The sequence below is a fragment of the Melospiza georgiana genome, chromosome 21 (assembly GCF_028018845.1).
Source record: "Melospiza georgiana isolate bMelGeo1 chromosome 21, bMelGeo1.pri, whole genome shotgun sequence".
Classification (NCBI taxonomy): domain Eukaryota; kingdom Metazoa; phylum Chordata; class Aves; order Passeriformes; family Passerellidae; genus Melospiza; species Melospiza georgiana.
In genome coordinates, this window is record NC_080450.1 from 9,672,862 (window position 1) to 9,686,097 (window position 13,236).

The 13,236-nt window shown below is 52.8% G+C and overlaps 1 protein-coding gene across 1 annotated transcript; it reads right to left on the reverse strand.

Annotated features, from left to right (window-relative positions):
- Positions 1-1,447: 1,447 nt before the first annotated feature.
- Positions 1,448-11,526, reverse strand: TSEN54 (tRNA splicing endonuclease subunit 54). The gene is made up of 11 exons (XM_058039052.1): positions 11,469-11,526; positions 10,933-11,085; positions 9,783-9,846; positions 9,559-9,642; positions 8,224-8,322; positions 7,155-7,207; positions 6,713-6,814; positions 4,987-5,615; positions 4,462-4,522; positions 3,679-3,795; positions 1,448-2,685 (listed from the first exon to the last, which is right to left on the reverse strand). Exons 1-11 carry the CDS (start codon positions 11,495-11,497, stop codon positions 2,535-2,537), a joined length of 1,542 nt encoding a protein of 513 aa, XP_057895035.1. The 5' UTR covers positions 11,498-11,526; the 3' UTR covers positions 1,448-2,534.
- Between the last annotated feature and the right edge of the window lie 1,710 nt (positions 11,527-13,236).

The following is a 13,236-nucleotide window of genomic DNA, read 5'->3' on the forward strand; positions in this document are numbered from 1 at the left end:
CTATGCAAATCGCATGTATGGGCGTGGTCTCGCATGCAAATGAGGTCGGCCCGCGGCTCCGCCTCCCTTTCGGCCGGCGCGCTCATGAATAATTCAGCAGCGCGCTCGCTGCAGCCAATCAGAGAGCAGCACCGCACGGCTCGGGAGCGCGGGCACCCGGCACCGGGAACAGGCCGGGAAAGGCGGCCCGGGAAAGGGCGGCGGGGAAAGCGGGGGCCGGACTCCAGGCCCTTCCTCCCGGCTCCAGCGCCGCCAGGGAGATCCCAGCTTTCACAGCCTTGCCTGCGAAAATTGGCAGACTTTGCAAAAAGTCGAAGCCTTCGCTGGAGAGAGGAATACAAAGTCCCACCGCACAGTCCCGCAGCAGCCATGCCCTATCCTGCTGCAGGGAACAGCAGATGGACAAAGAAGCTGTATTTATGTATAGGGCAATGGCAGGTGAAAGTCTGTCCACTCTGCATCCATGCAAAAGCTTGAAATTACCTTTGACAAGGGTCCAGTAGCAGTATTTCACCCACGTTTCCAAAAGTTATGTTTTTCAATTAAACATTCAGTTCTCTCATCTTCTTGCAATGCTCAGCCGATCTGCATCACAGGCCAAAGTGGAGCAGTGGTATCAGTCTGGATCATGCTCCTGTTCTGGGGTGGGTAAAGGCACCATCAGATGTTACAGTGCTGAGCAAGGCAGCCACAGTTTCTCAATCCTCCCTGCAGTGGTTATTAAATTGTAATTGTCTTGTGCTGAATCAGGGAGTCTCTGCCCCAGTGAAACTCACTGGGTGGCTCTCCTAGAGTTCATCGATACAATTCCACCTTGGCATAAAGAGATGAGACTGATTGAAATCAACAGGAGTGAGTTTGACCTAATTCCAGGACAAACAAGAGCCTTGTGGGTCAGGCTGGAGTTCTCCTGGCTGCGTCTGTTCTTAGAAACTCCCTTCCCACTGCCTTTAATCTGTAAAACAGTCTGGGAGAACGCTGAGGGCAGCTGGGGCTGCCAACCCCGGCTTTACCGAAAGTATCGGAGCCAAAGCCCGGCTGGAAGGAGGAAGAGGAAGGGGAGGGAGCGTGGGAGGAGCCGCCAGACCCCTCACCTCAGGAGAGCCCCGCCGACTTCCAGCATCTGATAACGGGGGCGTGTGTGCGAAACAGGAGAGCCCCGGCACCCTGGGCTACGATACCCTGAGCACGCAGGAGGAAGATGAAGGAGGAAGAGGTGTCGTGTGCCAGCAGGATGTAGGGACACCTCCAGGCCGTGAGTCACGCTGCCCTGCCCGGGAACAGCCGGCGTAGGAGCAGGGTTACCCGGGTTACAGCCACAGTGTGACCTTGAGCAGGCATTCACCAGCTGCTGCTGCTGCTGCTCGGGTCCCAGCAGCCTCCACAGTCTCCCTCTGCATAACTGAACATTTCTAGGAGATTTAAGAAATACACCGAGGAGCTTGAATTGTTGGAAAAGGGTTTTTTTTTTTTATTGCTTAGCGTTCTCCACATCTCCAGAAAGAATAAAAAAACACCAAATAAAGTACATCTAAACCAGTTGCTATTACAGTTCTGAAAACTTTGATATCAAACACAGCCTTGCTTAGCTCACTTCCACCCACTGAGCAGACCTTCTGGCACCTGGCACTTTTGGCATAGAGGCTAAAGCAAATTTGGTACCTAGATATCCTGGTGGAGAGCAGACTGGAAAGCTCATGAGGAATTTGTAGCTTTTCTCTTTACTCAGGGACCTCTCACGTGCAAGAGAAATAACAAGGATCCACAGCCAGGAAAGAGGATGTTGGGCTGAAGGAGAGGGGCTGCAACTCAGCCCAGGTGAGACTGCCAGATGCAGTGTGCTGATAGTGGTGGTGAAGTTTTAGCATGGTTTAACACTGTGTGGCCATCTCAGCACAGCTGCTGCAGGAAGCCAAGCTGCCATCTGCAATGCTCTGGGGCTTTCTTTGGCCTCTGGCTGACAAAATTGTGTTCAAGGCACAGTTTCCTGCTCTCAAGTGTCTGGAAACTTTCCTCCAGGTGACTGAGTCTATGGCTGTGCCCTTTCCAGACCAGAATCTGATCTGATGGTCCTTGGCACAGATGAATGACAGAGGCTCAGGCCACCAGCACTGATCAGCTTATTCTGTCCCTGACTGACCTCAGTGACACTCCAATCATTCCATTGGTGTAGCACAGTGGTTCTTTACATGTGACAAAAGGATCACCAGCAAAGTGTTTTCTAATGGTCCACAGTCAGCAAAAGATGACTCAGGAAAGGCAGGCTGGTGGTCCACGAGGTGAGAAAGCTGGAGAGCCAGTGGCTTCAAGAACAAAGCAGTGTGTACTCCAGCCCAGAAAAGCCCAGCTAAGCCAAACAGACTCACATATTATGCCTGAGCCGTCTGGGTGGGTGAAGCCAGTAAAGTGGCCAACTTCCCAAGGTTCCAGTTATCACAGGCTCTGTTTTCTGTAATATTTCATTAATCAGGAAAACAACTCCTGAGTAAAACTGTTCCCTTTATTCCATCCCATTTCTGCAAGTGACAGCAGCTTCAGTGATAAACATCAACGGGCAGCTTGAACTCCTTCAGTGAATAGAAGGTGATTTCTCCATGATCCACCAGTGCAAAGACCAGAGGGACGTCCCCACTCAGATACGTCACCTGCTTCAAAGCCCGCAGGGAGGGGATCTGCTCATCAAAGCTACAGAGAGAAAAAAACATCCTGTTTGTTCTCCAAGCTAGAAGAACACAGAGGCAAAGCTGTCCTGGCCAGCCATCACAACAGCTCCCTTTGGCCTGAGGAGCTGGTAGTGATTCTCCCCACCCTCTGCCGTCCTGCCAGCCCTGAGAGTGAGTACCCAGCATGCCTGGAGCTGGGAGCTGGTGAATCCTTTGCCAAAAGCAAGGATAACTTGTGCTGGGAAGATCTTTAGGTTGCTGGGATCAACATCTGACCTGCTTTTCCCTCCTTTTAATTCTGCAGACTCTGTTTGCTCATCAATCAAAGTATTTAGGCAACAAGGATCATCCTACTGGCTGATGACATACCTTGGTAAAACTGCATTACCACCTTCCTTGCTCTGTCTACTACAGCTGCAGAGAGCAGAGGGACAGTTTCAGTAAAGCAAAATGAGAAAAGGCAGAAACTGAACTTTGTACCTTGCTACAGAGTTCTAGTATCAGGTTCTGGATCCAGCAAAAAAGGGGACACATACCCTCTGTTCTTAGTGATTTTAACATTACACTCGACAAAGATCAAAATACTGAACCTATGGCTCAGAGCCTGTAGCAAGCTCTGGGGAGGTTCATCTCTGCAGAATTCCAGAGTGACCAGCACTGACTGAGGATTCAGCTCCTGTAGCACTGCGTTCTACCTGAATTTCACAAGTATTGCATAAAAGCGGTGGCTTCTTTCTCCTGACTCCCAGTCATACTCAGACATGAGCAGCAACCACATGACCAAACAATGTGGGTTGAATGCAAGGACAGGGGAAGAGGGGGGAAACTGTCGGCCATAGTCTCCAACAAAGGATGAGGAACTGAAAGAAAAAAAAATCCTGGGCAGGACCACCCTCAAGTGAGACACTCTGATGATCTGTAAAGCTCACAAGATGTTGGGTCATTTACAGATCATTAGGACTTCGTTTCCACAACAACTGCAAAGTTTCAGAAACAGCACAAGATTCGTGGGTACCTGCGAACACACATCCTGACATGGGGCTTCCCAGGCTTTGTCTTCTTAAACTTGGACACAGCGTCTGCTTGATACACGTTGAAGTCTATCTTCATGGCCTCTGGGTCCTCCTGCAGCCTGCAGGGGAACACACCCACAGGTATGGGATCAGAACACTGCAGGGTATGGGTGAAGCAGAGAAAAGAGGGAGCAAAAACTCCCTTTAGTTTGGGTCTAGGTTTGACTAGTTTGTGTCCTTTGAAAGGCTTCACTCCTCAAAGGACTGACCCTGCAATTGTATCAATTACTTTCCAGAACTTTCCTGTGGTCAGAGCAGAGCAAGATCCTGGCTCACATCTACCCTACAGCCTCACAAGAAGCAGCACTAAGACAGGAGCAAAGCACTGCAGGAACTGCTCACAAGCACCACACTGACTCTGAGGCAGGAGCAGAACCCAAAGTCCCAAAGCCAAGGTTTCATAACCACTGAAGCAGGGATGGCAGCACGTTCCAGGGATGAGGCACAGGTGAAACCAAATCAAACCTCTGGCTGGTGGGCAGAGAAGGAAGGGCAGGATAAAAGAGGAACCCTGCTGTTTGAATTGGCCTGGAAAGCCCTGGCTCTGCTGCTGCAGGACCTGCCACTTCACGGAAATGTCACCCCCTCTCTAGAAATGCTAGGGGGTCATGGAGCAGAGCAACTCCCAGACTGCTGCTGGGAGCACCTCACAGACCTCACAAGCAGGGACAGTCACAAGACACTCCCGCTCCCCACAGCTCCAAGCTGACTGGCTGGATACTAACCAGGAGGCTCCATCCAGGATGTGGGAGGGCTGCAGCACACTGATCTGCTCGAGGAGCTCAGCTGGAGGGAGAAGGAACGGGAAAGGATCAGACCAGCAATTTCCCTCCCAGGGCACTCCAAGCACTCCACACCACCCACGAGCCTTCCTCCTCTGACAATGGCTGGCAGCTCCACAGTCACCACTGGCTACTTCAAAGGCCTCAACTTCCTCATCTCCTCCCAACACACAGCCCAGACACTCTGCAGTTGCTTTGCATCTTGCTGGCCCTGACTGCACATGCCTAACAGCCCAGCAGGAAGGACTGCAATACAGCAGGACATGGGGAATGGATTAGAAGCCCTCCCAAGGCCTTGTTTATCCTGGCACTTGAGTGGGCTATAGAAAGATTCTCCTGCTCAAAATACTGTCCCCAAAACTGATGTTCAGCTTCTCCACGTCATCCCTTTTGCTGCTGCATACCAGACACTCTTTCTCAGAGCTGGGGGAGAGAGAACGGTCCCTGTCAAGTTCCCAGAGCCACTACCTGGTGAGGTCACTTCTTCTGGCCGCAGCAGTGGTGTGACAGCTTGGTTCCAGAGGTGGGAGGGTCGCTTCCAAGCCCTCTGCTGCCTCCTCTGCTCCAAGAGGGCTTTGTACTCCTGCCAGTTGGAGCAGCACCTCACCTCCTGGTCGGCATTGACACTGCTCCTGTACCTGCTCTCCCTCTCGCGCTGCCTCCTCTCCTTCCGCGACAGCTTTTCCTGTTTCTGGTTGATCTGTGTGCACCAGGAGGCTGCATCCACCTCCCTGCCTGGCACGTTCTCTGGTAGGAGCCTGCTGTCAGGGGAGGGCAGGTGTGTGCAGGGCTGGTCTGAGGCCATGTTGGGAAAGGTGATGGTGGTAAAATCCCAGCGGGGTGCATGGGCGCCAGTGCTGTTCTCCTTGTGGTCTCCAGCCTGCCTGCTGGAGAAGCTCAGAGAGTCCTTTTGTCCTGTATCAAGAGGAACTAGCATTGACTCCCCCTCTGCACTGACAGCATCTGGTTCCTTTGGCTGCACTGACAAGGGCTTTTCATCCACAGGAATGGAGTCTCCATAGTCATCTCCATCTTTGCTGGAGGTCCCTTCAGCTTCTGGAAGGTCCTCACATACTTTATGTTTCTTCTCATGTAAACTAAAGACAAAGGAACAGTAAAAAATTCAGGGAGAGCGTGTGGTAGAGCTTGCTTTCCTTTAAATTCTGCCTGCTCCCTGTTAACAGGAAGAATGCAGTCTGCCAAGCCTGAAGGAAGGGCAACAAAAGTGGCAGGAACCCTCAGATAGGTCTGCAAACCCTTTAGAACAACTTCTTTGTGAGACAAATGCGAAAAGAAAAAAGCAGGAAAAACTAAAGAGTGAATGCCAAAGGCAGATTAAACTTCTGAGAAGTCCTGCACAAGGTTTGACTTCAACGCCCAAGAGAATCTCAGCCTTGATTTGTATAGACAATGTTTCCAACCTGCCATGCCAGCTCCACACCCCAGACACTGACCCAAACACCTCCATGCAAACACTATGGACTTCAGCCAAAGCAGCACAGGCCAGGCAGAAACCTGCCTGCCAAGCAACTCTTATTGGTGTGAGATTCAGACTCTGATTCCAGAGAAGATGGGGCAGTTCTTAGACCAGCAGTTTAACCTCTCAGTTCCTACAATTCCAAACTCCTCAGGCACTGATTTACTGTCAGCAGAGACTCTCCAGACTCATCCTCCCCGTTTCTGAAAGGCTGACGCCACCTCCTGGGAACTGTCAGAATTATGAGAAGAATTGCTCATTGTCAGGTTGTGGGGATGTTTCAGACATGTGCAAGCCCTAGGACACAAGTCTGCTCTCTGCTGTTGAGTCTTGGCAGGTAAGCTGGACTGAGGAGGTGGATAAATGGAAGATGTGCACTGTGGTAGCTGTGCTCCTGTTAAAAAAAGTAGGAGGAGGTGCCTGACATGTGTTCCTTTTGCACTGACTTCTCCACTCTTCTCTTTTGACATCTCAGCACCACAGGGGGACCTGGGGACAATTTGCCCCTCTTAGCCCTGGCATGACACACACGTGTGACAAAAGGGAACACTGCAAGGCATTCAGGAAAAGTGCTGCACTGCCTGGGAACAGCCAAGAGCAAAGTGCCATACAAGGTCACCCCCAGCAGGAGGGCCTGGGGACACTGCAGCAAAGCAGCTGCTCCTGAGCAAGCAGGGCCTGAAGAGGATGGAAGAAGGCTTTGGGCCACATCCTTACCGGGGGCTGGAACTCCTCCTCCTCCTCTTGCAATGGTGTTTCCCAGAGCTCTTGCAGTGACCTTCCAAGTTCAGCTGCCTCTCATAGGGAGACAGGACAGTGCTGGAAGGAGAGACCAACACAGAGGCTGAGAGCAGGGTGATGTAGAGGAACTACCTTCTGCCCAGCCCCCAGAATACAGCAACCAAAGACACAGAAAATGCCCAAGTGGGACCAGGATGGCCCTCAGTTCATGCCCCAGTTCATGTTCCAAATCAACTCCTCAGGAGGGAGGAGCAAGGAAGGGCAGAGTGGCACTCTTAGCCTTTAATCCTCCCAAGAGATGGAATGCAGGGCCAAAGTCCTCCTCTCTGGTCCCATTCCCTAGGGCCAGGCAGTGGGTGCAGAGAGTCTCAGGGTCTTGAGGAAGGAGAAAGCAGCACGGGAAGGAAAAGTTGATTACCTGGGGTCAAATCTCAGTACAATATAACCCAGTTGCTTCAAATGGCTGAACACCTTAGAGCAAAGGAAAGCAAGAATGTTAGATGACAGCTCTAAACACAATTTACTTCAGTTCCACTATGACTGAATGATGTCCTGGGTGACTTTATGATGCTTGTATCCCCATTCATATGTTTAGCCCAGAAATAAGTTTTGCACCTTTAAGATGCAAAGAGGCTCTGAGAGTGAAGGAGGGAGAGAAGAAGCGTGCAGTTTGTTTTCAGACACTGCACTCACTCCTCCACATTCCTGCTCCTGGACTGTGTTGTCTGCAGATGGACAGACAGTGGGACAGAGCTCTCCTTTGCTTTCAGTTAGTTTTTAGGTTTTTAGCTAGCTGAGGCAGAGAAGTTCCCTGGACATGGACTGTGGGTTTGCTTTTTCTCTGGACCTGTTTAAGCCTGTTCTGGACCAAATACCAGAAGAGCACTGGCAGCTCACACCTGTGGCCCACTGGGCTGGGCCTGGGCTGTGGCATTTCCAGCATCAGAGGGACAGATAAGAGACTGAGTGAGTCGAGCTACAGCCCACTAAGGGGACTTTTCTGAGTTTGTCATCTCTTTTGGAGGGGCAAGAGGTTTTATAGTTTAATACTGGGTTGTTTTTTTTTTTTTTTTTTTTTTTTTTTTTTTTTTTTTCTGTGCTGGTGAATGCTTTGCCTTGTAAATGAGCAGTTTTTTCCACTTTTCTCCAAGGAAATCTTTTTCCCAAAGCAGTTGTGGGACGGGCTGCTTGAATTTGCTCTCTAGAGGAAACCTCTTTTAGAGGTTTTTCTCCCGAAATTGGCCTAAAACCAGGACAGTGAACACAGTGTGGCACTGGCAGAGGAACAAATGCCAGTGTTAGGACCCAAAGCAAAGGTGGGGAAACAGGAACTGAACATCTGGAAGAAGGTGAGTGGGAAAACTGAGGATGACTTCCCTTCCCTCCCCAATCAGCCTACCCTGCTTCCAGCCACTGGAAGAGCTTGTGTGGCAGAGTCTGGCCTTTCTGCCTTCATCCTCCTCCAACAGCTGGAGGTCCCAACACACCTGGTAATGTGACAGGCTCATTGCCTCCTGGCACAACAGAGTCTCGTAGGCTTCCTGGATTGACAGGGGCACATCTCTGTAAAAGAGCTGGACAGAGCCCTGCAGGGCAGAAGCTTGGTGTGAGTCACAGGAACAAATCTATGCAAGCTCACAGCCTGTCCTTTCCCACTGCTGCTGACAGCTGGTCCCTCCCTGACAGGATATCCATCTCTCCCCATGTGTCACCTGGACCTCTTACAGTCCCTTTCCCATACCCAATTCCCCCATACCCTGGTTTGATCAGCCAGGTAAGAAGTCCCCACCCACAGCTCTCAGCTCCTGCTCCTGTTTGGAGGATGCACCTGGGAGCAAAAAACTCAGCTGATAAAATAACCACTGCTTGGGCAGATAAACTAACTTTGATGATCTGAGTGATTCAGGATACAGCACAACAACAAAAGCACTTACACCAGCAAAACTGAGAACTGGAGCAGAGGAGTGAACAACAGCTTCAGGTGGCATCAATTGGTGCCTCCTCAGAAGCATTTACTTCCTTTACAGACTCAGAGATCCCATAGGTAACTTCCCCTGGGAATAGCAAATGACCTCCAGAAGGCTGTTTTAGGCTACACTTTTTTCCTCCTTTCTGTCTTTTTAAATGATGTTTACTCATAAAGAAAACAAAACCCTAGGAACCACACCTTTTCCATGGCATGGGCTGAAGGCATCTCACTGGTTTTTTTCTGTTTTGGGGGGATTTTGTATTCAGTATCTGACTAAACCATTTTATTGCCATCAATTTGTTTACAAACTATTAGTCAGAATGCCAGGGGTAAAAAAGCCCCACCTTTGCTTTAGGATTTAAGAAATGGCATCAGCATCAGCTCACAATCTGTTTATTTTGCTGAGGGATAAAAGTTCCCTTTAGATCAATGCACCAATTCTACTGATAACAGGTTTTGGTGGAGAGACCAAAAAAAAAACTCCTTTCTACAGCAAAGAAATCCAGCTGAGCCCTAAGCAGCATTTCTGCAAGCAGAGGAGCACTGAACCAACGTGGTCTCACTACTCTGTCTGCCACATTTAAATTTCTTTTTGCCATATATACTGGGAAGAAATCCCAAGCAGCAACCCCAAAGATCTCTGCTTAAGCTGAATGAACTGGCCACAGATCCAACTGACACACTCTGTCAGTGACACAGAGGCTGCTTGAGAGTACAGGGTATGAACCCACAGCCTGGTGACAAACAGGTCCATCAGAACATACTAAAAGAGACAATTCTTTGAGAAGCAGCTGTTTAACAGTTATTACAGCTCCCCCAGTCAGTGAGGACCCAGTGCCCTCATCCTACTTACACACTCCAGCAGGTACAGAGCTTCCTCGGGCAGCAGGCATTGTTTGCCTCGTTCTGAGAACCCCATGGTGTGCCAGAACTTTCCCTGGAACAGGAGCACAAATCCCTGATTGGTTCTGGCTGCTCCCTGCTGACAGCCAGGCTCCCTCCCATTGCAAGAAGCAAATTAAGGAATCTGTGAGGCAGCAGGAGATGATGGCACTGAGCACACTCTGTGGCACTCACCGCAGGGGACTTCAGCTCCACGATGCCCTGTTCTGGTTTCCACTCAGCCTTCACCAGATTCCCCCTGAGAAGAATAAAGATTTGTTTGTTACTGCTAGTGTGGCCTACAATCAGCTCCTGGTGTAGCAGCACAAAACAAGCTCAGGGAGGTATCAAAGGCAGCAAGTTTCCAGGTGGCATTTTTACAAGGCATCAGAAAGCCATCATCCCCTGGCTCTAGCAGCATCACTTTATCACCACCAAAAAGTTAAAAGTGTCTTCAGTCAGCACCACAGAGACATGTCCAGAGGCTACAGCAGCTTGCTGGAGATGCAGGGCCTAATGCAGGATATGTGGATATTGAAGAACTAACACCTCTGAGGTTGCCCAGAGAAGCTGTGGCTGCCATGTCCCTGTAAGCATTCACAGCCAGGTCGGATGGGGCTCTGAGCAACCTGGTCTAGTGGAAGGTGTCCTTGCCTATGGCAGGGAGTCCAATGGGGTGATCTTTAAGGTCCTTTCCAACCCAAACCATTCAGTGATTCTGTATCATACAGAACTCAGCTTCTGCCAAGACATCCTCTAATCACTGTACCCTACCCATGGGGACTCACAGGGAAAAAATAATAGCTGCAGGCCAAGCAGAGAAGGTGTGTGTTGAGAGGTGGGTGTGAATGCCTCCCAAGTGATAAGCACCAAAGTCTGGCAGCACTGTTGAAACCACCAAGACTGATAAATCAAGGACACTGACACCTGGTCAAATCTGCACAGGCCACACAGGAGCATCAACAAGACACTCAGTAACTTGGATCATGCCCAAGAAGGCAGTGGCTGCTACCTGCAAAGGCCACAGGATTACACAGGCACCTGGGAAAACCAAGAGCCCTGTGAGGGAGTTTCTGAAGCCACAGCATGTCCCTGTGCTCCTTCAGGGACAGCCAGGCTGTGTCGCACTGCTGCTGCTCCAGCACGGGCCCTGAGTGCAGGTGAACCGCGGGGGGTTTACTGCGCTGTCCAACACCTCCTGCTACCAACAGGGGTTTACTGTGGTGTCCAACACCTCCTGCTGCCAAGGGGATCGCACCCGTAACCCCCGAGCTGTGCTCTGCCCGCCGGCATCACCCCTTCCACGGGAAAAGCCATTCCCAGCGCCGCTCCAGGATGGACTTACGGCCGCTCCGGGCGCTCCTCGCAGAGCAGCCGCCACTGCTCCTCGCCGCAGCGCCGCAGCCTCTCGGCCTGCCCGGCCGAGCCGTCGGGGAGGAAATACTTCTGTCCGCGGGGGCTCCGCGGGGCCTGGCAACCCTCCGGCTGCTCCGCCGTGCTGCGGGCGACAGCGGGGTGGTGAGGGACGGGAGAGCGGCCGCCAGCCCCGGGACCCCGTACAGCAGTGCCCCCGGGGCCTCCCGTGCTTCGGCAGCCCCTCCAGATCCCCGTACCGGGCGTTCCCGCGGTGCTTCCCCAGGCCCCGTACCGCGGCTCCGCCGGTACCTCCCCGGCCCCCTCATCGGTGGCTCCCGCCAGTGCCTCCTTTTCCCCGGTACCGCGCGTTGCGCCGGTGCCTCCCCGGTCCCCAATAGTGCAGACTCCCCGAGTGCTCCCGCGGCTTCCCGTAGTGCGGTTGTCTGCGGTTGCCCATGGTGCCTTCCCGGCCCCCTCACCGCGGGTTCCCCCGCTGCCTCCCCGCTTGCCCCCCTTCCGCCCCACCTGAGGCGGCGGGACCCGCCGGCCTCCATGGGCACGTGCCGGACCAGCGTCCTTCCGCCGCCGGGCACGAGCGCCGCCAAGAGGGCGGGCTCCGCCAACGCGCCCCCTGGCGGCTCGGAGGACTGCGAGAGGCGGGGACCGGGCACCGGGGAGGGAACGGGGGAGGGACGGAGGACCCGGGGATGGGCACCGGGGAGGGGACGGAGCACCCAGAGACGGGCACTGCTGAGGGACAGGACCGCGCAGCGGGGCGGGACGGAACACCCGGAGACGGGCACTGCTGAGAGACAGGACTGGGCACGGGGGAGGGGACGGAGCATCCAGGACTGGGCACCGGGGAGGGGACGGAGCACCCAGGGATGGGCACCGGGGCGGGACCGAGCACCCTGGGCCAGGCACTGCTGAGGGACAGGACCGGGCACCGGGGAAGGGACGGAGCGCCCAGAGCCGGCCAGTGCTGAGGGACAGGACCGGGAACCGGGCACCAGGACGGAGCACCCAGGGCCGGGCGCTGCTGAGGGGACGGAGCACCCAGGGCCGGGCATTTCGGAGGGACAGAACTGGGTACCGGGGAGGGGACGGAGCACCCAGGGCTGGGCACAGCTGAGGGACGGGGCCGGGCACCAGGGCCACACGGAGCACCCAGGGCCTGGCACTGCTGAGGGACAGAACCCGGCACCGTTACGGGACGGAGCACCCAGGGCCGGGCGCTGCTGAGGGGACGGAGCTCCCCGGGCCGGGCATTTCGGAGGGACGGGCCCGGGCCACGGGGTTTTGCCCGGGATCTGACCCAGGTCTGCCGCGCTGAGCTGCCCCCGATCAACACCCCGTCCGCAGCCGGGATGGGAGAAGGGAGGTGAAACCAACCATGGGTGGATGGAGTAAAGGGCAGGAAGATCATGCACCGGTAAAACTACGGTCAAAGACGGGTAAACAGGCTGGGTTTAAGTTAAAAAACAAAACAAAACTAACAAACAAACAAAAAACACACACACAAAAAAAACCCAAACCAAAAAAAAAAAAAACCCTAACAAAAAAAAAAAAAAAGAAAGAAAGAAAGAAAAAAAACCAACTAAAAACCCCAAACAAAACAAAACAAAAAAAAAGATTAGTCCCAGGCTTGGATATCTGCTCTGTCCAGGCTTCTGGCCCACCTGTCCTTCCCCTCTTTCCCCCAGCCATGCTGCTCACAGGACCTTCTATCGTTTTCCCTCTCTCTCCTCACTGCATTTTGCCCTTTCTTAAATACATTTCTCCAAAGGAAAATACCTTTTTAAATAATAAATTCTTAGCAATTATAATATAAATCATTCTTAAACTCTCACAAATTCTTAAAATCTTATCAATTCAATACATTCTTCAGTACATTTCCCCAGCATCACTGACAGGCTGCACCCTGCCATGGGGCTGTCAGAACCATGTGGGACGAGCCAGACCAGTCTGGAAGTGGCTGTGTCCTGCCCACTGGGGCAAGAGGATTGTCCCTTCAGTGGTGTCACTGTTTCTCCTGGCCTCCAGCAGTGGCTGGTGCCTTTGACTGCCTGGAGTGTGCAGTGATCCAGCAGGGCCTCACACCTCTGCCAGCATGGCTGGACTGGCTGCCAGGGAAGGAATGGACAGGTCTGATGAGGAAATGCACCAAAAGTTCAAGTTTCACCTCAAGCCCGTCTCCTGTTGCTGTGGGATATCTCACAGGAGGCACTGAGCCTCAAGTAGGAAAAACACAGCTTTTCTCCCCACCAGAGTCCCTGGGTCCAACTGTGGTTTC

What these genes read in the sequence shown, in the direction of transcription:
- TSEN54 (XM_058039052.1), bottom strand. Translation starts at nt 11,497, where the DNA reads ATGGAGGCCGGCGGGTCCCGCCGCCTCAG. An exon ending in GAGGAGCGCCCGGAGCGGCC is followed by an intron (nt 9,847 to 10,932) that starts GTAAGTCCATCC and finishes TATTCTTCTCAG; the next exon opens with GGGGAATCTGGTGAAGGCTG. An exon ending in GTACTGAGATTTGACCCCAG is followed by an intron (nt 6,815 to 7,154) that starts GTAATCAACTTT and finishes CTCTCCTTCCAG; the next exon opens with CACTGTCCTGTCTCCCTATG.